General features: G+C 41.9%; 1 protein-coding gene across 7 annotated transcripts in view; it reads left to right on the plus strand.

Moving 5' to 3' along the window:
• Positions 1-26,582, plus strand: part of cux2b (cut-like homeobox 2b) — a 161,848-nt gene that overhangs the window by 107,314 nt on the left and 27,952 nt on the right. For all 7 annotated transcript variants that reach the window (XM_072681968.1, XM_072681969.1, XM_072681970.1 and 4 more), the window contains one exon: positions 6,532-6,610. In XM_072681968.1, the coding sequence (XP_072538069.1) occupies positions 6,532-6,610 (79 nt within the window). The remainder of the gene's footprint in view (positions 1-6,531; positions 6,611-26,582) is intronic.

Here is a 26,582-nt window from a genome sequence, read left to right on the forward strand (position 1 = left end):
TCTCTGTCTCTCTCTCTCTCTCTCTCTCTGCCTCTCTCTCTCTCTGTCTCTGTCTCTGTTCCCATTAAGCAGAACTTGAATGAAGAATGGGATCAGGTCTTTAGCACTTTTCATTGTCATTCATTTGATTTTTCCCACTAATTGGAAATTAGAGGAAATGACTGCTGAGTGTGTTTTATGTAAAACTAATTATTCTTTTTCCCTCCTTTGAAATTTGGCACATCCCAGCCTTCGGCGCTGTCAGAGGAAACAAGTGTTCAGAAGTCATCTGTCCTTTGAAGCCGGAATTAGCTCACACCTGAATTTACAGTGCCGGCTCTCTCCCCTCGCAAACTGGTGGATGAAGTCTCCGTGATTTCCTCCTTAACGTCAGAGTAAATAAACAGCTCGCCAAACCCTCCTTAACCCTTCCAACTTGAGATCTGGCGTTGCCGTTTTGCTCCGTGACTTGAAAGTACTGACACAAGTTAATTCACTAATTGCGCAGCGAGTTACATAATGAATTACATTCCCATCAAAGCTACATTCTGACTCTTTTCCTATTTATTTTTTATTATATTAGTGATAACTGAACTGAACTGATAGACTGAACAGACAACAATGGGCCCGACTCCACCATGCAAAGTAGCTGTGTGGCAGTGATCAGCGCAGTGGTCACTTCCTTAGACTGCGGTGTTATTTTTACACCTGTCCTCAGTAAAAGCCCACCAACTGAGTCAACTGCCCAGCACTCTGCACCTGTTTGGATGTCTCAGATGGAGGACAACTGATGATGTGGAAAGATGCTAGGCTAACGTTGCAGGAAGCTCATCTTCACTAGTTAAAATCAGTCCAATCAACCATCCCATATGTCATACTATATGCACTGGGGCATTTTCAGACATGCATTGGTGACAGTCCAAGTCCAGTGTTTGTTAGCCAAGTCAACCTAGCATCTCCCGTCTCCCAAACATGTTGGGCTAATCAACTACATTTAGGATAAGTGGTCAATTGTGTTTATGATTTTTTTCACTAAGCTTTCCCGGAACAGCCAATTGCCCAGTTCCAAGTAGAGAATTTCAACTGGAACGTCCCCACATGTCAGATTTCCTACTCGGAAAGGCAGAACAGCCTCACCAACCCAAGCGTGATCCACCACAGTAATAAAAGCAGCAGTATTATATAGTTTATCAGCACTTCTGTTTATTTGGGTCTCATTAAATCAATTATACACACACTATCCACTATCTGTGGATGGTGTTTCCATGGTGTTTGCATGCACAAAAGACCGCTTAATAAAAGCTAACAGTGCTAACCAGCGACATATTTTTAGATTCATCAGACTTTAGCTAACAGTCGACATGCGACTGGTACCCAGCCCTGATCTGACAGTGCCTTTTTTATTAATCCGATCCAATATCGTTTGATCAAATTCCAGTCACAAAATCTCATAAAATCTCATTGGCCGAAAGTTTCGAAAAAGTGCACTTTTCACAGAATGCGTCCACTTGTTTAAACTAGCCGTGAGAGGGAAATAATTGGTCTAAAATGACAGCATGCTTTTGCCGTCACTGGCGATAATTGCGAGCGCAGTAAGGGTTAAATGAATAAGAGCACTAAAAGAGGCCAGTGACATTTCCCTTTGAACCGCAGTCAAAGGCATCTCCCTTTTTTGTGCTTTTTTTTTGTTTTTGCCAGAACGATAACTTGTGTACTTGAGTGTACTTGGAGTTTGAGCTCCGGCCTGATGGAGTGCAGTGTGTAATTTGGCTGCTTTGGTGGACCTCAGGTAATCCCAGGTGGATTAGAACTGAAGAGGAGAAGACTTCCAGTAATATGTGTCTGCTATATCTGGAGAGCTTTGATGAGAGAATGTCCTGGGAGAGGATCTGCATACAAAGTGTGCATGTCTCTGAGTGTGTGTGTGTGTGTGTGTGTGTGTGTGTGTGTATGTGTGAGTTTAATGATTGATGTCTTGGCTGCTGGGCTCAGACAGGTTAATGGTGTGATTGTGGAGGTAATCTCTATGTTCTCTCGTTAGGAGATGATGAAGGACTGTGTTAGGTAGGTGTCAGTCTAAAGCAGAGTAAGCATGTATACACACACACACACACACACACACACACTCCAGCTATCGACATGCTCTGTGATTAGAAAGATGTTAATGGCAATGATGAGGAAGATGATGCTGATGGCGATGGTGTAAGGAACTTTAATGAGTTTAATGCTCTTCTTATACAAAGAGCAGTGAATCAGTTTGAACTCCAGCTGCCTTTACAGCAACCTGACAACATATAAACAACAAGCGTAAATACATGAGCTGTGGTAGGAGCTGCTGTATTCCATAAAAAAGCATGGCAGTTCAAATAATGAGCTAAAATCAGATGGTACAAGTTATCTGTGTCAAGAAAAAAAATACATAAAAAAAAACATTTAATATAATAAATATTATATAATTACATATTAACTATATATTCTATAAATTATATATTATATAATAAAACATATTTTTATATTATAGTTATATAATATTAAAATATATAATTAAACACTTGCATTTATATTTACATTTGTATATATTTTATTTCTTCATTTATTTATTTATAATTTTGTTTTAATTTCTGATAAATCTATATTTATATTATACTATTTATAATTTGTATAAATTTAACATTTAATATATATACACACTCAAAATATATATATTTAAATTTTTATATATAGATATATATATAAAACATATTTATATATATATATATAACATATATATATAAACATTGAAAATGGTATATTTTAAGTATATATACACTTAAAATATACATCTATATGAATTTTAAGTTCTATACATTTCTTTTTCTTATATATAAATGGGTTTTTTTGTTTTTTTTAAGTGTTTTATATTATTTATTATCCACACCTCCAAAATTCAGTATGAGAAGCTGTAGGATTTTGAGCTTCTCATTGTTCAAGTAATCCCAAACATGTTCAGTGATGCTGAGGTCTGCACTCTGGGGTGGTCAGAACACCAGCAGCTTCAGCAGCTTGAGTTGATCAGATGTTCTTAATGCTTGCGTGTCTGCTTTTCTCAGTTAGAGCTTCTCGATCAACTCCGCATCCTTTTAGACCCACAGTGTTGAGTCGTCTTCTCACAGAGGAAGGATGAACAGGAACACCTGTGGATTCATTTCAGATCTGAAGCAAGAGTGGAGCCTGGTTTCCTTCTCTCTCTCAAAGAACAAAGTTTTATATCTGATTGAGACTAGTGGAGTTCTAGTGGTGGTCCCATATATATATATATATATATATATATATATATATATATATATATATATATATATATATATAACTTTGACTCTCCTCTTCATGCAAGTGGGTAACCTTCTCAGAAATTTCCCCTTAAAAAGGGCTAACTCGTATTTAATGACTGGTTTGACGGCTGGGAAACGAAAGTTGTATGGTCTCTGATTTTTGCACAGCACTCTAGGTGGAGTGGCCGACTTGCTTACGCATCTTTTTCAGACGTCCACATCTCTCTCTCACACACACACACATGCATGCACACAAACACACGCTCACACACACACACATTTACAGGGTTTTGTTTTTGTTCTCTGCATGTGGTGGCCCTTGTGCTGATGTAGCAAGTGAACGTGATGTCCTGGAAAGGGAGGAAATGAGAGAGAGAGGGAGAGGGAGAGAGAGAGAGAGAGAGAGAGAGAGAGAGAGAGAGAAAGGAGGGGAAAAAGACAGAGAAACACTATTGCTTTCAGACAGGGAAAGCAGGAGACTATTGTATCTGTATTGATTGGTGTAGTGCCTCTCCATTTTAACATGAACTCCATAAAGCAGCAGTGAGCTGGAGTGATGGCAGGCTCTTATCTTTAAGATATTTTAGTGAGCATGATGCTGGTGTTATGAAACCCCAGGGACGATAGTTCTTTACTGTAAATTCACAGTGTGTCTCCGCTGTATAATTGTGACCATTTACAATTGACCCTTTAAGTCCTTGAAATTGTCATTATTAGAGCACTTAATGTTCAGTTTAATAATATACAGCTTGTTATTATTTATTTTAATTGTTTATATATATTTTTGTTCTGACATACGTGTTGTATTGTATTTCTTTTTAATGTTTAATTGCAATTGCCCATATTAAACTAGTCATAGTAATCCTGATAGGCTGCATCTCCCTTTCAGCTCGGCTGATGCAAATTGCCACCTATAGAATTTCCTTGCTTTTCCGCTCTGAAATCTGCAAGGCACATCCACGAAGTGGCCTCCAAAAACATTGCCATTGTGTGGTCTGGGGCGCTCTCGCCCACGTATCCACAGGCACAGGTGCCCTCTCCATGGGGCCAGGTGGCGGTCCATTCTGCTCGCCCGCTCTCCCCCTAATGAACCCGTAATTGGTTTGAGGCCCCCGCGGAGAGGAGAATAGCAGGGGTGACGGTTTGGTGGGAGAGAGCCTGTACGCATGCTGACCTGCCTGCTCCCAGCTTTGTGTGCCAGTACTGTGCCTTGGACTGTATTTCTGCTTGCCTTAATGCCACGCCGCTTGTATTTAGGCCATATGCTGTATGGAAGGGTTTGTTGAGTCGAGGTACGAGCTGAGAAAGGTGTACGGCTGATCCAGTCCTGGTCCATGAAAACCGGCAATAGACATTAATAAACAGGGGCCAAAAAGCAGTTTGTGCGTTCAGGTACTGTTGATCAGAGTGGAGAATATTTCGTCTGTAAGCCTGTGCATTTCTATAACTGTTACACGTGTGGGAGTTTGCAGTGATCATTTCCCACATACTGACTTATGAAAAAGGCTGATCACCTCTGGTCAAATTACATGTAATATTGATTTTCTAAGTGAAGATAAGTTCTCCTCTTGTACACACATTATAAAGCATAATGATTAAATGTAACATACTGCGAAATGAAAAAAGTGTACTGTGTGCAATAGGATAATAGTAATGGCACACATAGGATAAATGTTATGATTTTGTGCTTTAAATTCTTAAATTATAAAAATATATATATTTGTTTTTGTTTTTTTTAACAATTTGGTCTGTTTCCTTTAGAGTGCTTGTTCACTTACTTTCACAAAAGGTGCCCTTTGAACAGGTGTGCCCAAAATTTGCATGAGACTGTATGTTTTTATTCAGTGGCGACGATACTGGCACTTACACACCGTATCTGTATTGGCATTAGAGAGCACCGATACCATGACACCTTAATTTTTTTTTTGTACATTTTTGTTTGCAAACTTAGAAACCAAATATTTAAACCACCAGTAAAAGCCAATTGTAAATAGTTATTACCATTTAACAAAGATTTAATGGAACTTTTACATTTACAGTACTTTATGTTCCCATTTTTCCATGTTTTCAAAAGTTGAGTTTCAGCAGCTAGTCTAAAAGCCACACTCTGAAGTTTAGTAGCTTTTTTACATAGAGACTTGCACCTGAAGGTGAAATTGCTGCATAAGCACTTTTTGTTTCTAAACTTTTCTAACACTTTTATTTTTTTACTGCTCTGAAATGGTCAGAACTTTGGTCAAGCTTAGCAAGATTATGCTTCCCTACTTGCACAAGTTTCTGCATTTTTTCTTAGCCCTGAAACTTTTCAAATGCGCAGTTGCTCAACCAGGAAATGCTGTTATTTCAAGCTTTTTATATCTTATTTGGGATCAGATCACTTTTTAAGTACAGATCACTTTTTAAGTACAACCTATAAAAAGTGGAATACTATTGTGGACTAAAAGTGGGCTATTGGTATTGGTTCCCGGAAAGGAAAAAGTGGTTTGGTGCATCCCTAATTAACAGTATGAGCAGACAAGCATTTTAGTTACATTTACATACTGATACACTACATACAGTGAAGTCTCTGACCAAAAAAAGGATTTTTGCAAACCTGATAACGTTTTGAATTAAATCATTTTGTATGAACATGTTTAAAACTTTTACCAATTTAGAGATAACAATTTCTCTGTATTTGCTGTATTTGCTCATATTATAAAAAAATACACATATCCAATTAAAATGTTAAATAAATCAAGAAAAAAACATAATTGTGTATTAAATTGTGTTTTTTCTGAAGAGGATGTGAAATGCATTTTATTAAATTTACAATCGTGCTATTTGACTGGGGTGCACAAACCTTTGCATTCAGCAGCACTAAATAACTAAACAAATATTGCACTAAAAAATAGAAATGTAGAGAATGGATACGATGTGTTAGAAACAATGTGTCCAGAATGATGAACAGCGTTGTAGCATTGGGAATGAAGTTCTAATGAAAAGTGTGAAAAGTAGTGGAGGCCTTGAGGCAGATAACTTGACAAGAAATTACTATAAATCATCACAGTGCAGTGTTTAAAGAGCGAGATAACTTCTCCTCATTCTGTCTAAACCTCAATAAATCATCACATACCTTTTCATGGGTACTTTTTAAATATTTTGTTGAGTTATCAAATGAGTATAACAATAAAAAGTGATTCCAGACTTTTTTCGTTGGGAGTGGATATTCCTTAAGGTCTTAAATGACCCCTTCTTTGTGTTGCAGGTGGTTGCTTTGAGCCAACGCAGTAAGGAGGCAGAGTCTGCATTTCTGGGAGTTTACAAACAGCTGATTGAAGCCCCAGGTGAGTCACACACCTGCACACGAACACAGACGAGCAAACATTAGCATTCCCCCAGATGGGCATCAAACCTCCTACGTTCTTATTATTAGACCGACACTGATGCTGGCGACCCAGTAAGAGGAGCACAAACATCACCCATCATACAGATACCCCTCGCAGTTACACGAGTGGAGATTTGCGAGCATTGAGACTCTGAGGTCCTCATGCCAGCTCCAGTATGGATGGGAGAGCGGAACTCGTTAGTTCTTCGCAGGGGCTAACATTCCCGACTCGGGCTGTGCTTGATTGGAAAGGACTAATTAAAGCCCAGCTGGGGGATGTAGAGGCCTCCACCTGATGAGACCACCAGGGAAAGAGAACGAGAGAGAGAGAGAGAGAGAGAGAGAGAGAGAGAGAACGCAAGCATAAGACATGGAAAGAGGATGAGATTGTGTGCTTGGTGTGCACGTGTATGTGTGTGAGAGTGCAAGGTGGAAAGGGGTAGGAGGAAAAAGAAAAGACACAGACAGAGAAAGTGAAGAGAGGAGGGAGACAAAGCCGGGCTGGGAGGCAGACGAGGGCGTCACCGCGGCCGATGACAAGACTAGAACCTACTGTTTACAGATTCAATGAATAGGTGATGGAAACCGCTGCCAAAGAGATGGTGATAGAACGGCTGACTTTTAAAGGTCTCCTTGATGCGCCCCGCTCCAGATTGCACCGCCGAGCTCGGAATGAAGCGATTTCTTTTATAAGAAGTGTCGCTCTTTGAAGACTTATTCGACTCGAGCCTCTGACCTATCCCTCTGCTTATCAAGGGGGCCGCGGTAATAGGGAGAGCGAGCGAGCACGTTCCGTCGGCTGTATTTTTGGCCTCAACAAAAGGCATTTTTCATGGCATTCTGACTTAACAGGGCACTCTCTGGGAGGCCAGCACCCGGCCTCTTGAACAAGACACATACAAGAGCCCTCGTAAATCATTTGTGTTGCGGTGTTACATTTGGAGAATAAAAATAAACTGCGGGAAACAAGTGCCGAGGTCGGCGGATGACGCAAGAGAGCTTTAATCGCTTTGCTGCATTGAAAATAAATTAGAAATGGCAAAAGGCTTTCTGCCTGTTTTGCAAAATATGTGGATGTATTCAAGTTTCTGCGTCAGTGTTATGTTCTTTGCTATGAAGAAAGAAAACTGCTTCATCTGGGTTCAAGTGATCAAGTAGTTTCAAGTAGTGCTCCTTCAAGTGATCGGGTTATGCTGGATGAGCATGTAACATTCCGTTCTTGGTGTATAAACTAGATTTAACCTCAGCGCATCAAGTGCTCTGTATAATAACTGATTAAGCATTACATACCATGAAGGCAGGTTAGAAAATGAAGCAAAGAACTCATCATGCATGTTTAGGATTGACGTTATGAATGAATGTGATTCCACTATCTAATGTCACCCAGTCTTGATTCCTGCCCGCCTTTCTTTTTTGCGCTTATTGGGGAGTTTTGTCCTGATACTTGTCCACCTCAGCTTGCTCTTTAGGGGACTGGGCCTGAAACGATGTGAAAACATTCTTTTTTCCAACATCTGTTGTGTACAAATAAAACAGAATTGAATTTTAGATTTTTTTTTTTGACAAATGTAAGTGTTCGAAAGTGATGCTCTGGATCTGCTACAGGTTAGCACCACTCCAAACTCCAAAGTACCACAGTATGGGTTTATGAGTGTGAACCGAATTATAGGCAATGTAAATGTGCCTTCAAAAGTACAACATGGTCCTAGGGTAACAGTACCCTACATTAACTCTTTCAGAAGGAAGGTGCACATTTGTAAAAAAATAGTAGCATTTAAAAATAAGCCTGGGGTCAGATGCAAAAAAGATGCACTGCCGAGGAACATGGCACATATACGTCGCCTAATTACTGAGCCCAATTACGGCATTTGGCTGACGCTCTTATCCGGAGTGACTTATATTGGTATCATGTTACACAGGTAAGAAAAGTAGTGTAGTGTTTGGAGTCTTGCCCAAGGTCCTCCACAGGGAAGGCGAGGTTAGTTACACTACACTACATCAGTCGCTTAGTGATAAACATCTCAGTAACAACCAAGGTACCACCCCTACTGTGCACTCAGAAAAGCACACTGTGATGTTGAATTCCCTCGTTCAGTGCGGACCGTCATAAAAATGTGGTCCCACCAGCAGCAAACTGAACCACGGTGACCACAGTCCTCTGTGTTTTCTTGTTTTCTGCACACTGAGTACAGGTGGAGTGTTCCCACTTGTCAAAATGGGACCAAACTAAAGGAAAAGTTTGACAGCTCCACGCCAAAGGTAGGTGTGAAAGTGCCCTAAATCACTGTTCATGCACTTTCATGGAGTACAGTGGTTGCTGTGACTGCTCCACTTTCCTCTAAAGGACGCTGTGAGCTTAGTGTAGTGCGTGTTCGGTACAGAGGGGGACCCCGTGTGCACCGAGGCCAAGGTCTTCACTTCAAAGAGTCATGCAAATGGCTATGAGGCTTGAGGCTCAGATGTGAATGAGGCCGTGTGATGAGAGCCTAACCTAGTGCCTGACCTGCCAGAGCACTGTCCCGACGACTAGAGGCATCTTTTCATCTGTATCGACCCCTGACGGAACCCGCCATCTGCGAGGTGAGCTTGTTGTCTACCGCAGCCTATTTATCAGGGCTGTTTTCTGGCTCTGTACAAGGTCACCCCCTCCACGCGTGCACACGGATACACCCCCCCCAACCCCCCTGCATGTGGGAAATGGGCTGCTCCAGGTGCGTTAAAGGACAGTAACCTGGCTTAAGTCCCCTTGGCGTGCACTTTTCTCCGCGTAGGCACACAGACGCACCCTTGGACCCGCAGACAGGCACACACACGCGTACACACTCGCACACATGTGCTTGCAGACACACACACACACACACACACACGATGTTGGCTTTTGCAGCAACAAACAGTCGACCTCATGTATTTTTAATCCGCTGACAGACCCAATTATTCTTTACACGCCCAGCTCGTTAATCTTAATGCAGTTATTACTATTCTTTGGCAGAAGTACTTCTTCCTCCCTCTCTCACCTGAGACGTCCCCTCTGCCTCCTCTGTCAATAAAGCCTCAAAGGCCAAAGCTGTACTTGCTCATTTTAAAAGCTCTGTTATTTTCAGTGAAACATACCTAAACGTAGATGCAAAACATCTTCCTCATGCTTAAATTTTTCATCTCCAAAATGCCAACTTTATTTTCATTTTGGAGCTTTTCTATTGATCTTCAAATTTGTACACAGTAAAAAAGAACAACTGCCAGATTCCCACAAAAAAACCCAAAAAACTAAGAGATACAAGGTTTTTGCATGTCATCGATAAAATGTAGGTTTACATCTTACAACTATATGAACTAAACAAAAAAGGTTTTTCACAAGGTTGACAGAAGGCTGCGTTCAAGAGGATGTGAGGCAGATTTCTTCTTGTTCTTGTTCAACACAATCACCATCGAAAGAAAGAAAAGAGAAAAACAACCAAAAAAAAAAAAAGAAAACCAAACAAGCAGGTCTTGGCTTTTCAGCTCAAATTCAGTTTCTCCTTGACATGCTCACCCTCAACTCTCTTCCACACATCTAACAACTCACTGTGGGTGTAAATGAGACCAGAGAAGCAAGGGTCAGGTTTGCCTCGTCAGCCCAAACCCAATCATACCTATAGCAGAGTCTCTTTGGATTCTCTCTGGATGCCCAGGCAAAAAGCTGCCAACTGCGCAGGAATGAGACCCAGACAACACATGCTTTTAAAACAGGTAGCGGCAATTTGTGTTGCATGATATCTGCTCCGATTTACTGTAACATTACATCTATTTACAGTTTTATGTATTTGGTTAATGGAGGCCCCAAAAGACCTGCTGGCACTGCCTCTTCCACTTTAGTTGATTTGGCTCTCCTTTTTAGTGAGATCAGTCTAGTGTGTGTGTGTGTGCTAGTGAGCTATGAATAATTAGACACAAACCTACAGTAATACCCTGCCAGCCACAGGAACTGCCTTAGCGCCTTTTTGGCCTGGGTGAAGCATCTTCCCTAGTGGAAGCCCAGATAACATTCCTCCACACTTCCAAGGGTAAACAGTACATGTGTTATATATGGACCTGCTAATCATTACTCAGGAGGGTGATGTCAGCCAAGTCGGCCATTCAATTGCATTTTATTCAAATTTATTTATATGTAAAGCAGCTTTACAGAGATCCTGGTTTAAGTCCCTTTTGAGGAAACCAGTGGTGACTGTGGCAAGGAAGAATTCCCTCAGATCAGGAACTAAAAACCTTGAGAATAACCATGACTCGAAAAAGGAACTCCTCCTCCTCTGGTCGACACCGAAAAGCCCAACAAATAACAGAACAACAAGAATAACTGGACGGAAAAAATAGTGAGATAATGGAGATATGGCTAATGTGACAGAAAGCCATAAATTATGAGAATGTGAAAGAGTGTAATACATGCTCAGTGTTGGGAAATGGGAAAGAGATACATAGGAAAAGAAAACAGAAAGGATGGAAAATATGGGCAAGTTTACCCAGCGGTAGAGCCTGATCCAGAGGGCAGGTAGGCAGCAGCACGCATCCAAAATCTTAAATTTGAAGATTGAGAGTGCTATAACAGTCTATAACAGTAAAAGAAAGCCTGTTCCAGAGCTTTATGTGAGAAAGCTCTTCCCCCTGCATAGTTTTTTTTTCTTTTCTAATTCCATGTCCTGTCGATGTTACAGTCCTATTTAAGTCCTGTTCTTCAACAAGGGAGTCATCCAGTAGCTCTTGTAGAACCCAACAGAATCATTCTGGCTGCAACACAAGCACAAAGGGGCTTCTCCAGTCACTGTGCTTCAGTCAGTATTTTTTATTCGCATCTTTGCCTCTTGTTCTTGTTGCATATTCTCTGGAGAATAGTGGCACAGTGCATGGACATAGACTTGCTCTCAAAAGCTAAAGGCTAAAGATAAGGCAAAAAAGAAACTATGCACAGTGCAATAGGCCAGTGACTATAGCTAAATATTACAGCAACAACAAACAAAGGATACAGTTAAGGTTAATCTAATGCTGATTGCTAAACAAAGTCTAAGTGATACTGGCAAAGTAAGAGCACATTGAGGGTGCAGTGCTGCATGGATAGTGACTGAAAAGGTGGAATATATTTTAGAGCCTCAGATGTCAGTACTGAGCTGTGAGAGGGCTGCACAGGCTGAGATACTGAATGTGTTAAATCAGCATTTTATATAAAAAACAGCTTTTTAAGCATGTTTACAAGGTTGTAGTTAGGCATAGTAGTTTCTGATTGGCCTTTTTGTTGAATGGTTTATGTGGAAGAGCACAGGTCATAGCTGCTGCTGGAAAGCACTACGTCTCCAGTTGAGGGCATTTATTCAAAAATGTCCTGCCTCTCTGCGACGCACTCCACGTTAGCTCTCATGGTCTTGGCTGGGGAGCTTGGCTTGTGTAAAATCAAAATACAGTGGTCTGGGAACCGAAGAAATACTCTCCAGATAAGGCTGTCTGACCAGGTGCTGGTGGCACAAGTCTTAGCGCTTGTAGGAGCTGAAGAAATGTTCTTGTCCACAGTGCAGGCGTGGACAGGACCTTGAGAGCCGGGATGCGTTGGCTTGGGTTTACTGGCTCTGCTGTGGCTTTTGACCAAATTCTCTTATTCCACCCACTCAGTAAACTTTTCAGGATCTTGGCCCAGCCACTGCCTGCAAAAGCTGAGAAGTCTCTGTGTAACTGCAGATGGTCTGATGCGGTCTGTCAAGAAAGGGAACCAGTGCGTCTGCTACAGGATTAGACCAACTCACTGTAAGATAGTCTTTTTTTATTGACTAGTAATGGCTCTATGATTCTTGTGTCAGTAGAGTGTGTAGGAGGAGGAGGGCCAATTCCTTTGCTGATGGTTCTTTTAAAACATGCAGGATCACTTTGGAGTCATCTTAAGGAATTATCCTGGCCTGGGGATGGACAGCCCATGGAGGAGAACAGCATAAGGGTCTCTTTTGGCCTGAGCATCAGCTGTGCTTACTGGTATTGCAGACCAGTGAGTCTACAGCTACATGAGCTGTGACTGATTGTGATCCATGTTGACATATTCATCATCAATTTACAGAATCCTGGGTACCACAATGACAAGGGGACAGGTTCCACGGTTCCAGATCACATGTAAGGCACAGTTTTTTAGTCAACACAACCTCCATTGCTGAAAGCTTCTCAGCTCAGAATTACGTAGTTCAGTTCAGCTATTTCTTTCATATTAATGCAAATATTGATTCCAGGTTAAAGTGAATTCGATAGCGTCTCAATAAAGTGTCACTAAAACTTGTCCATGTGGCCTTGGACAAGTGTCCTTTAAACTAGGTTAGAGTAGAGTCGTAGGGTCCCTGCTGGCTGCGTCAATTTGTGCCTTGTAAGGTATTGATGAAGTTCATAGGAAGCATGGCGCTCTTCTGTTTATCTACAAAGAGCAGGGTCTTTCTTTCCATACTGGAAGAGGAGGACAGCTGGAAGTGCTGATGCTTTCTTTACTGTCTACACACTAATCTCCCGCTCCCCCCACCCCACTCTGTGGCTGATGTCAACAGAAATCTGCCACTCTGTGATGGCTCCCCATTTCCATTCTCTCATGTTTTTTCTCGCCTTTTCCTGTTTTGTCAGCAATTATTTAATCCCTGATCGCTCAACTGAGTATAATTACAAAATACAACTGTAAAACAGATGTACAGAACATAAAAGTGTGTGTGTCAGAGTGTGTGTGTCAGAGAAAAAAAAAACAGTAGGGGAGGGATTCAGAGGCAAAACACATTAAAAGACACTTATTTCAAAGCAAGCAAAAAAAAAAAATCATAAATACTGAATACTGAAAGCTAGCCCTCTCTCTCTCTCCTTGACTGAATTTGGGCACGCGTTTGTCTCTTTGTCAGCGCTCACCAAGAGGAGCTTCTCTGATCAGGCGGTCTTAGCGGCCTATGAAGTGTAAATGTAAGTTGCGGCCCACGGTTCAGTTTCGAAAATGCCAGCGATTCAGCAAAGTGTTGTTGCTCTCCGACTGTTGCTGATAGACCGTACCACAGCACTTCTCTTTCTTGCCCTCCAGTCCCGACAGCCGTCCCCGGGAGGATTCCCGTATATAACACACCCCTCGGTTATGTGTTTCTTTTTCGCTGCCGCCATAGCTGTGCCCTGCAGTCATATGGCTGCCTTCCATTTTCGGCTCCCGCTTTTCCGCCTCCTTATCAGAGTAAAGAGGAGAGAAGTCAAATTAGAATCTCCTGAGGAGCACCCCTCCCTCCCCTTCCTCCCCTTCTTCCCTTGTTGTCAGAGAGGCAGAGAGAGAGAGAGAGAAAAGCGCGAGAGATAGGAGAGTCTGTCACTCAAAGCAGTGCAGTAAGGGTGTCTTTTGTAGCTGCCTCACCTGGAGAGGGCCGTCTGGGCCGTTGCCGGGGGCGTAGCCGTAAGACAGGAACTGCAGGTGTTAGCTCTGCCTCTCCCTGCGTTGTTATGCTTCTCCATCCCCGCGAGGCTCTCTCTCTCTCTCTCTGTCTCTCTCTCTCTCTCTCTCTCTCTCTGTCTTTCTGTCTCTCCCTCACTCCCCGCGGCTCTCTGTTGCTCTTTTCATGTCAGTTGAGAGCACTGGCTACACAGGAAACGAGTGCGCCGAGACAGACAGGAGTAGTAAGGGCGAGAGTTTTGGAGGAGAGAACTACTTTGAGTCGAGTTTAGCTGCTGGTCGGAGACCAGCTGCTCTCAGTCAGAGCCTTGATCATGGACAGGGCAGCGAAGCACCAATGCCTGTGTTACACTGCTGGCTAGTGGTGGCCAGAGGTACTACTGGTGGGTTCAGCAGGTGAACAAGTCTGGTTTAAGCTCCTTAGAAGTTCAATTTCGTTTTTCTATTAGATCACACATCAAGAAGGCCCTCTCACCAAGAGTCCCTTGCTAGGGTTACGAGATTTGATTTGTTGCAAGATTTGATATCTCTCCGAGAAAATCTTCTCCCCCCCACCCCCCCAAGACCTCTATAGCAGTGATTAGGAACAACTTGATACACAAGCCTGACTTAAAACTAAAGTTAACTAGGACTAGCCGAACACATCAAAAAGTATTTAATTGTACCTTTTTGGCCTAAATAATTCTGCTTTTGCAACTTCTGCCTTTTTCGTATTTCAAAGGCAAGCCTTGTCTTTTGGGACGCCGCTTGCTAATGGCCACACGTTTCATCAGTTTTTCCAGGTTTTTTTTTTTTTACCAGCATTATTTTTTGCTCATAATTGGGCTTTTTTAGGGGATATTTCATCATAGTACAAATGAAATTCAAAGACCTGAGTGTGTGTTTTTTGTGTGTGTGTGTGTGTGTATGTGTGGTGATATTGTAGCGAGAAGAGGGATTGGAGAATGAATTGAGAATGAGGGCTCTCTGAATGGGTGGAGTTTATGTGCTAGTGATTAATAAGAGCAGTAATAAACAAAAGGCCCAGGAGATGTTTGAGGTGCTTAATAATGCATTATGTTCATAAAAGCGCCGGCCTAGCCAATGGATCCCTATGGAGGCAGAAACCCCCACAGGGACCGTAGTGGAGTGTGTGTGTATGTCTGTGTGAGTCGGAAAGAGATAGAAAATGTTCATACAAGTTGTATTTGCTTGCATGTGTGTACTGTCGGTTTGCATGCAGCTAGAGTTCGAGGTAAGGGACTTTTGGGAGGGTGTATATTAAAAGTTTGAGACAACTTAGCATGTTAAAATGTGAATGATTGAACATTTCTAAGCACTTTTGTCACTCATTTGTTGAGGCATTTGGGTTTTATTCGTAGGGTACACAGCCTCCTATAGATGAATAGATATTGCTTTAAATATATAAGGCATAGGTGGCAAATTTCTAAAGGTTCAAAAGATTCTCCCATCATTAACTTTAATAAGTTAACATAACAGAAGAACATCTTTTTGAGTAATTGGGATTAGCAGTGGATGAATGTACAGGGGTTTAAGGGTTGTGTGAGGTGAGGGCACCTAAATCAAGGGACGACCAACCGAAGACCGCCTCCAGGCCCATGATCTTTTGACTACAGTTGTGAACATTATTGAGAAGTTTAAAGTCTATGGGACTGTAGCCAACCTCCCTGGACATGGCCAAGAGTCAAGGAAAGTGTCCAAAGAGGTGCAAGCTTAACTCCAAGATCAAGATATATTAGTGTCTGATGAACCCCAAGGGCTATGCTTAGGACCCCAGGACACCTAGAACAGTCAGTGGTAAAGATGAAACCAGATGCTACTGGGAAATTCTCAAAAAAAAGGCAAAGTCTCTTTCAATGGGCAGAATTGTATGATTGACACATGAAATTAGGACACTTACAGAACTGGACAAAGTTGTTGGGACTCTTAAAGCCCATTGAAAACAGGCTTAATTTCTTTCTTACTATTAAATTAAAAACAGTCGTGACATATGAAGTGGCTTGGATGGCTTTGAAAAGAATTCTTTATATTCTTTAAATTCTAATTCTTAATATTTTACTAACTAAACCAACTGCTTTTATTGATTCTTATAATCTAAGAAGCAGTCATTCAGCCTTTGTAAAAGGAGAAAGTAGTGCACTTCATTCGGTTTCATTGTGTGCATCACCCTGAGAGCAAAGAAAAGAGTTGTCTGAGGAGATCATGAAAAAAGAAAATTGTAGACAGGCATGTTAAAGGTAAAGGATATAAGACCATCCCTAGGCCCATGATCTTTTGACTGAGTTGTGAATATTATTAAGATGTTTAAAGTCTACGGGACTGTAGCCAACCTCCCTGGACATGGCCACAGGAGTAAAATCCAGAGCCAGGAGTCAAGGAGTGCTTCCAAAGAGGTGCAAGCTCAACTCCAAGATCAAGACATATTAGTGTCTGAGGATTTCTTTTAATTTTTACACAATTTAACTGTGCCAATTATCTCACCCACTTACTAGGACACCCCCTATCCATTGCAATGCTCCTCACACTTGTAGGGTTGGGGCAAGCACATACCTCCATTCCAATACTTGTGAAGTCAGCCGTCAATGCAGAAAGACTAGGCAACGGTGGCAACAGATGCCTGTGCTGGCCAGCATCACAAACGGGAAGTGATGAGGGAAAGACGGATGAAGTGATGAACTTGTGAACCTCGAGCCATAGTGCCACTGTCCTCAGTCTGCCAAACCATTCCCCCACCTGATCACTTTTTGACTTCATGGAAAAAGACCCCACTGTTGATAAAAGGAACCAGGCTGGAATTTGTTAAAATGCTCATTGACGAGCCACAGAGCTTCTGGGCAGATGAGAGAAAACTGGGTACCCAATCAGCAGGCTCTGGACCCACCCCAGTTGTGGATAATAAGATGGATGGGTAAACAATGATGGGTACCAGTTACATCTGTCAGTTTAGTTATTTCAGAGGAAACTGTGGGTTCTTCTTTTTTCATTCTCCACATCTGTCTGTAAGACGTCGCTCGAATGCAGAGGCCCGATCGCGATATCATTAACAACAAAGTCCTTTCTTGCAGCGCCCCTCATTTTACTGTGACCTCTAAGTGGAGCGGAGTTTCATCTCGGCGGTGGCCTTCATGTAACGTGCCGATTGGAGTTCAAAAGAGCCACTTGCTCTCGCTCGCCCTTGCCGCTCGCTCGCATCTCCTCTTTATCCTTCGACTTCTCTTTATTGAGATAGCACACCTCCAGTCATATCCCACGCAGCTGTGACAGTGCGTCTCTTTCAAGACTGTTTCACAGGTGATGCTTATTGATGTAAGCCCGACTCTGTCCTTCAGTCTGCTGGGGTAACAAAAGGCTTTATGAGAAAGTTTGTCTTTCAGCACACGCAGCCATAGAAACAGACACATCTCTGTGTGTGTGTGTGTGTGTGTCTCTCTCTTTCTCTCTCACTCCCTCTCCCTGGCATTCGCTCGCCCTCTCCTCTTCTACATCAAGGCGATGGCAAAGCGATTTAATATACACGCTGAATATCAAGTGCACGGAGTGAAGGCACTCCAAATAAATGGAACAAAAGAATCACCTCCTTTGTGTATTTCGCGCAAACGTTTAAGATGTCACATTTTGTTCCGGATAGCGTTGCGGTAAAGCAAAGCGTTTATGATAATGAATGTCAGTAGAATGAAGCGGGATATTTTGTCAAAAGCAGAAGTCGAGAAATGTCTCGGGCCCAGTGTGGAGCGCTGTGTGGAGGAGCAATGCAAAGGTGACTTCGTGAGTCAAGTTTAAAAGTGCACAGCGGCATCTGTGGCCGTCCCAGGAGCAAAGCCGCCTCAATGGGATCCAGACTTAAGTGTTTATACCTATACACATTTGACCCTGGGCCCCTGAGTGTTTGGAGCTATACACATTTACACCTGGGGCTCCTGAGTGTTCATAGCTATGCACATTTGGTCCTGTGGCTCCAAAGTGTTCATAAATGTACACATTTGAATCTTAGGCCCCTGAGAATTCATAGTTATACACATTTGAATCTCGGGCTCCTGAGTGTTAATAACTAGACACATTTGAAACTCGGGCTCCTGTGTGTTAATAACTCTACACATTTGAATCTGGGGCCCCTGAGGATTCATAGCTATACACATTTGAATCTCGGGCTCCTGAGTGTTTACAACTATACACATTTGTAACTGGGGCCCCTGAGCATTCATAGCTATACACATTTGGTCCTGTGGCTCCTGAGTGTTCATAGCTGTACACATTTGATACAGGGGCCCCTGAGCAATAATAGTTATACACATTTGAATCTGGGGCTCCTGAGTGTTCATAGCTATGCACATTTGGTCCTGGGGCTCCAAAGTGTTCATAACTAAACACATTTGAATCTCGGGCCCCAGAGTGTTTATAGTTTTACACATTTGAATCTTGCGCTCCTGAGGGTTCCTTGTTATACACATTTAAATCTCATACATGAGTGTTTATAGCTATACACATTTGAATCTTGGGCTCCTAAGTGTTCTTGGGTATACACATTTGGATCTGGGGCCCCTGAGTTTTAATATCTATACACATTTAAATCTCGGGCCCCTGAGGGTTTATAGCTATGCACATTGGAATCACGGGCCCCTGAGTGTTTATAGCTATACACATTTGAATCTGGGGCCCCTGAGTGTTCGTAGCTATACACATTCGAATCTTGGGCTCCTGAGTGTTTATAACTATACACATTTGAATCTCAGGCCCCTGAGTGTTTGTAGCTATACACATTCGAATCTTGGGCTCCTGAGTGTTTATAACTATACACATTTGAATCTCGGGCCCCTGAGTGTTCGTAGCTATATACATTTGAATCTCGGGCCCCTGAGTGTTCGTAGCTATATACATTTGAATCTCGGGCCCCTGAGTGTTTGTAGCTATACACATTTAAATCCTGATTTTGGTTTTGATCCTGGTTTTTCTGAACCTTGTCAGATAAATTATACAAAAAAACAAAAAACCCTGCTGTAGGTTTTGAATAGGCGTTGTGATGGAGGGTTGCCAAGGTCTCTCTTGTAGCAAACCCATGCCAGTTTAAATTTCATGCCACATGCCATTGTTGACTGAGTGGTATTCTCTCAGGGAAGTGAAGGTGGCGGATCAGGCAGAGCAACGCGTAGGGATAAATTACTATTATTTAAGAATGTGTGTTAGAGGAGGTGTAGGCATGTGCTGTTGGGTAGGGACACACTACACTGGGAATTGCCTACAACTAAATTAGGAGAGGAATGAAGGAAAAAACAAATTAAAAAGGCTTAAAAAGAGAGATTTTCTGCATAGCTATGCAGCTGCATGTGCGTACGGCATGCCATGGGGGTTCAAGGGAACGAATGAAAAACTCCGCAATGTTGACACAGTTGTTTTTGGATAATCTCAGAGTGGAGAAACAGAGCACACGTGTTAAGCATGCTTGTGAGTCAAGGTGAAAAGCAATGGAAACGACAGTCACAGTCATATTTGATTACAGCTGTTCAGTTTTGCCATTGATTTATTGCAGGGCTCGAAGATCAGCAATGATTTTGCAACAGCAAATAAAGTCGACACAGTTTTTTTCCATGTGTTTTGTCTTGCTGCACTTTATGTGCAAATTAATAGGTGCTTTCTTTAAAAATATATAAAAGTAATGAGGTGAAAAATTAAAGACAGGCGTAAGACTGCATGATACAATTAAGCCATTAACATATGTTCTGTGGCAGGAGAATAAGCTGCTGATCAGTTTAAGGTTTAAGATTCTGGGCACGATCAGTCCACCACTACATAGAAAGGTACGGTTTATTATAATAAGGCTACAAACCCATTTGAGTGTTCAGTGGTGTAAAAAAGCCCTGCACTTTCTAAGTAGGCAAGTGCACATGCGGAGTGAGCAGTACAGGCCGAAATGCTTGACGCCTTCAGTGAGGCAGTCCGGAGACCCTGTTCTGCTGTGATTGTTTGGGCCACTGCAAATGCCGAGATGGAGGTAGTGGGCTCTTCTAGGATGACCTCATCCACAGGGCAATAGGGGTCAAGAAATTGGTTTGTCATTGTTTTCTTCCTCATCAATTGTAGTCCGTGGCCTGGATTTTAATTTCATACTTGAGTAGTTTTAGGAAAAGAGCGCTTTACCGGCAGTAAAGCATCAGTGTCAGTTCTTCACTGTCAAACTTCTTAAACTCAAATAACCAATAAGTAATATAAATATCGAAGCACTAAGGGTGTTCTCGGGTTCTCCAAGGGCATTGGAGCCCTGCAGTCCAGAGGAGATGCCTTGGTCACAATACATTGGTAATGATCAGCGCATTACTGGCAAGATTGTTGCAGGGTTGTCAGTATGTCCATCATTTTGAAGGCTAGTGTTCACCTCCCATCCAGAGGCCTTTTCAGAGGCCTTGAAGCTCCAGTTCCAGTGACTTTTGGTGGCTCATCACTTAACTACACTGGTTGGTAACGTTGTCCTTCAGTTTGTCACCCATGTGTAATTCCTCGCTATCTGCTGACATAAACTTTTCCCTAACTCTCCATATTGCCACGACTCAGCTTATCCACTTTATTGCAGAAGGGTGAGAACAGATGTTTTTGGACCTTGAACGACCACTTGATATTAGAAAAAAAAAAAAAAAAAAAGGAAGAAAGAAAGGAGGCAGTCGTTTTGGAGTATGTGTAAGAACGAGAAAAGGAGGGAAAAAAAAGACCCTTGAAGCACAGCCTTGTAAATTAATTTGTTCGTGTTGTACGATGGGTGCACAGCTGGCCTCATTAGCATGCACACAACAAATAATTATAGCAGGGGCTTTTTCCTTTTTTTTCTTTTTTTTTCAGCCAGTGCTGGGCTAATGGGCTTGCTGGGTTAATTATGTCAGAGCGTAATTACCAGGGGCCCTGAGAGACGCCACGCTGCCCCCCGCCGCGTCCGTACCGGCTAATGACGGTGTAGCGCTGACAGGGCCAAGACGGACCGCCCTGACACACCTGCTCCTGTTGGCATACCATGCCACCCTGCATGCCCGCCGCTGCTTCCCCGTTCCTCTGCTGCTCCTCCACTTCGAGCCCCGCTCGGCCAGGCCAGCTTACCCTCACCTCCGCAGCCCCGAGGACAGTCGTGCGTGCCTGCAGAGGGAAACTCATCCATCCCCCCATGGGTGCAGTATGAGCCAGAAGTTGGAAGATGTTGCATCATGCATATAGAACAAAGAGGCGCAATCATGGATCATGGAACGCATTGCAGCCCTTTATTAAAAAAAAGGCTCCTAATTAAATCTGAGTGGAGGACAAATGCACAAAAGTTAGCTGTTGAATCATGTGAAGTACTGCATCTCAGTGCAAGCACAGCCATTATGATGCCTTTGTTATTTTCTTCGCTGCCTTTAAAGCAGCAGTTCGGTCGGAAATTAGGTTTACATACCGTCTTTAAACAAGGGTCTTTTCAGGGGCTCTTTAATAAAGGCAGCAGAAGGCATGCTTTCTTCATGTATATAGAGAACCTTGTGGATGGTTCTAAAAGGGTTCCACTGTTGTTGCCGACTTTTACGTCCATATTCAGATCAGAGACTGCTTTAGGGTGGAAGGCTGGACCACACCTATAGATAAACAGAAGTGGGACTGAGTTTCGGGAAGGAGATGTGGGTGTGATGGTGGGGTGTGAAAACCCCCTCATTGGACACAGACACAGATATTCCTCACGCCATTACACCACCTCACCTCCACCCACCTTGACTGTTGACACAAAGCAGGTTGGATCCGTGGGTTCAATTCTGACCCTACTGTCTGTGTACCTCCAAAAATGGAGATTCGCAAGACCAGGCTACTGCAGCCTCAGCTTTCTGTTCTTCGCTAACAGAGGTGGAACCCAGCATGGTCCGGCCATTCTCACTTGACCTCTCTCATCAACGTGGTGTTTTTTTCGTCCACAGAACTGATGCTCATTGGATGTTTCGCTTCATTGCACCAGTTTGAGTGAACTAGAGACCGCTGTGCTGAAATTCCCAGGAGGGGGCTTAGAGTGGCTCAGAGCCGTGTTGCTTTTCCATCAGTGGCACACACGCTCTTAAAGATGTTGGCCGGCACAGGCATCTGTTAGCTGGTACGGTGGAGCTGGGGGACCCAGCACCTTCCTCCGAGTGTGTTGGCTCCCGGCAATATGGCTGGCTCTGCATGTATCGGCGGAGACGTGATGTGTTAAGTGCTTACTCTCCTGGTGTCGGGAGCGCTGCTAGTGCTAGGAGGAGCTACGAATGGGTGGATTAATTGGCAGGTCTGAATTGAGAGAAAAAGCCACTCCAGCCACATTTTTTTAACCTTGGTTTCTCTCAATATTATAGTCCATTTCTTCAGGTTTCATATTTATCAGTCTGAGGTCTCAACCTTGAGGGTACAGGTCAAGCTCAGGTTTCAGGCTTCAGTTCCACACCCATACAGACCTCTACTGGGGCTTCACACGTTTTACACGCAAATCTGAGGATCAGAATAGCCATCCCATTTGTTGTCTCTCTACAGGCCAGTAGTTAAGGATAGATCATTTCTTGCGCGTGTGTTTGTTCTGTAATTAGCTGCTCGGCTGAAGAGTCAAATGGTCTCTAGGTGCAGAGAGCAGGGATCAAGTCTGGAGCAGGGAAGCGTGTTTGGCTTGAAACACACCATTCATGTGAATATGAAATCCAGGTACTTCAGTACTTCGTTCTGGTGTTCAACGATATGCCGATCAAAGGCTGTGATGCCCATGAAAAATTGTCGGAAGGCACTTAAACAAGTCGATGAGTCCAGCAGTTTGCACAATTCTAATGCTAATAGGGTTTGTGTTTTTTATTTATGTGCTTTATTAGCCTCCTTGCTCCAGTGCCAAGGTACAGAGGCTAACATCAGACATCAAGAGTGTCTTTAGTCTGATTAACTATATGAAGGGAACATTGGTTCTATTTTCACGGAAACATTGTCTTGCATGTGATTCATATTTGTGTTTCTTTGTTTTGTTATTTTTCTGGATTGTTCAACATGACTGCTGGCTGTTGTTTTAGCTCTAAGTGTTTATTCTCCCTCCATTCATAATCAGACAAAGGTCATGCTGATAAAGGCAATTGAGCTTGACCGCTCAAGGAGAACGGTGATGGGCACACGCCAAGGCTGGAAATAACCACGCGAGAACGTCGCCCTGACAGCTTCTTATTCATCACAACAGCCTCCAGTCCTTCCTCTCACATACAGAATGGACCTTTTGACACACATGCATATGATCTATCGTTGTTGTTTTTTTTGTTTTTTTTTCTTCTATGATTTATCACTTTCCATAAGGGTCTTGTGTTGTTATTAGTTACCGAGACCCCGGGGCATGCATGTAATCAGGCGTAATGAAGTTAGGGGCTGGTTTAAAAATGGACAGCGCACTTACATGGACAATAAAAGGACAAACTCATTAAAGGTAATCGTCGGTCTGCTGTGTCCTACTTCAGCGCAGGGGGACGGGCCTGGTGGAGACACTCTTGCTAAGAAGTCATTAGTGTGCGTAATTAAGCCACCCAATGATTAGATGTGATAGAATAGGTTTGACGCTCTCTAATAGTTTGCGTAATCAACGGGAATAAACTTTGAGGGAGGGAATGATATTGACATTTCAGATAACCGTCTCATGGTCACACCAAAACTGTATTAGAGGACTGTAATGGATGGAAAACCAAGCGAGTGTTTCTTTTTTTTTTATTAGGCTCCTGCAGAGTTCATGAACGAGTACATGTGATTAAGGCCTGTCAGACAGGTGTGTGGACATTGTGAAGACATTCAGACAATTTTAATTTCTTTTAAAATGCAGGTTTTATTTGAAAACATAAACTAGCAGCAAGATTTCTTTTTTTTAGAGGTTAAATAGGAATTCCAGCCAGTTCTTATTTCATTTCTGCAAAATTAAATGGTTGAGATGCAAACGTAACATCCAATATTGGCTTACTGCCATGTTCACACTACATGATTATAGCCTTGATTGTCCGAGCCGCCGACTGGTCAGAGGCAAATCAGCGTTCGCTTGGCATTGGCTCGTTCCTTATGTGTGACCTGCTGAAAGAGGTGATCTGAGAGCTCACTGAATGATCGCTGATGCCTCGCAAGGCCCCAATATCTGGATCTGTCTGCGGCTCTAAATCCGGAAGTGTGAAAAGCGCTGTGACTGGAAGTTAGTGGAGCGACCGTCCCCAGCCAATGAGTGCTTAAGGAAATCCGAGTCAGTACATTTTTCTCTGCAGTGCAACGTTTTACATCAAGCCATTGAATTACTGTGAGTTACAGAACTGACGTTACTACATTGTGCGGAAATGTAAAAAAAATAAATTGCGTAATTCCCATTTAAAGTTAAGGTTGGCTTTCCATGTAGCACTTTTTGATACAGTAATACAGCAGCCAGTGCATAGACCCCTCAAAGACAGCAATACATAGCGAATGTGTTTGAGAGCATGTGCACATAGGCCGCTGTCTGTAGAGCTGGCGCTCAGAGCGTACAGGTCTCTGGCCTTGGGGAGAAACTTGTTGCCATGGAGGATTAAGCAGCGTGTGTGCATCCTAAGCTTGATATCGAGCACAGGGAGAGCTTCTTAACGGTTTGTCCGGCCTGAAGGCAGTAACCATAAACTCTCACATAACCTTTAGGGTGTTATCATCCATTTAGAGGGATGAGGTTTATTTATGTTTATTTATTTATGCTAAAGTTGATCTATTTGTTTGTATGAGGAAGAGGCACTTTTTTTTAAATTGCCCACCACTTTCTAAACTCAAATCCAGCTCAGCTGATGCTAGAATATCCCAAGAAATGTCGACCATGTCACATTTTACAGAGGAACTTTGCTTTCCGAGGTTTTCTCACGGGGCCATTTAGGCCTTTTTCCGACAATCTGTGCGTGCTGTTCTCAGCGTTTTATTACGTGTGGTTTAGGATGCGTAATGAAAACTGTATCTTCAAGTGCTTGAATGGAACTGATTGCTTCAGCCATACGTGCGTTCACCTACACGGCACAGCTTCACCTACTCAGTGTATGGTGCTGATTGATAATCACGGCCGGTTTGTCTCTACACTGGAGAATAGGCCTGATGCGTTTGATCATTAGCTCTTAAAAGGCTCTGTGGTAAAGGCACTGTGCGGATTCTGGGTTTGTGTGGAGAACAGCGCCGTTTTAAGTCATCCTCTTTGTGTAAGAGAGAGTTACACTACTCTTAAGTGCAGCGTCCCATGTGACTGACGCAATCTCCACTGCACAGCTGTAACAATACAAACTCACACGAACACACACACACACACATACACACACACACACAATCACATTTTATACTGGTGCTTTTATGTCTCTCTTTTTTGTCACTATTTTAGAAGCAGTGCTTTTTGTGTATTTGGGCACTGCTATCACTGTCTCTCATCTTTCTTTCTACATCAGATTTGAGTCATTCATTTTTTACAGTTTACTTTTTTTATGAAAGAATACACAATAGCACAATAGCACACTTCACCTTAACTATATTAATAAAGAATTACACATAACTTCTACCAAACTCAGCTAACTTCTACTAAAATCGGAAAGGAATCAATATTTAAATTTAAAGTAAATAAACTTAATATCTGCATTAAATGGTAATGTTTAAAATACTAAAGTTGGAAAGAAATGAAGTTTGAATTGAGTAAATGTAATATAAATGTTATAAATGCAAGTTTGAAACAAAGTAACTTATGTTTTTTTAGTAAATACCAGAGGTTTTAAGCAGTAAACTTTGCTCATATAATAAATACTTTGAGAGTTTGAGAGAGAAGGTTTGAGATAAGTAAACCTGTAAGAAAACATAATAAATGCCAAAGCTTGAAAGGAAATAACCTTAACATGTAATAAATACTAAAGTTTGAAGAAAATAAACTTAAATGTTTGGAATAAATACTATAGTTTGAAGAAAATAAACTTAAATGTTTGGAATAAATACTATAGTTTGAAAGAAAATAACCATGATATAAATACAAAAGTAAAAAAAATAATTTAAATACTTGTAATAAAGACTAACTTTTGATAGAAATAAACTTAAATACTTGTAACAAATTCTTTTAAAGTTTTAAAAAAACAAATGCTTGTAGTAAATACTAAAATTTTAAAGGAAATAACCTGAACACATTTGAAAGAATGAAACCTAAACACTAATAAAAAGTAAATTCTTATAGAAATACACTAAATGCTTAGAATAAATACTAAAGTTATAAAGGAAATAACCATAACACGTAATAATCCTAAAGTTTGAAATAAATGCATGAAATAAATGCTAAAGTTTTAAAGAAAATAACCGTAATGTAATTAATACTAAAGCATGAGAATAATGAATTGAATTACAAAATTCAAAGTTTGAAAGAAAAAACATAAAACAATAAATAAATAAATATTCATATTAAATATTAACCTTTAAATGCTGTAAACTCAGAACCTGTAATAAATACAAGCGTTTGAAAGAACTTTACATATCTGAACTTGTTGAATGCAAGTTAATAACGTTATTCATTTGAAGGGTCTGAACC

Source organism: Salminus brasiliensis, chromosome 6 (assembly GCF_030463535.1).
Source record: "Salminus brasiliensis chromosome 6, fSalBra1.hap2, whole genome shotgun sequence".
NCBI lineage: Eukaryota > Metazoa > Chordata > Actinopteri > Characiformes > Bryconidae > Salminus > Salminus brasiliensis.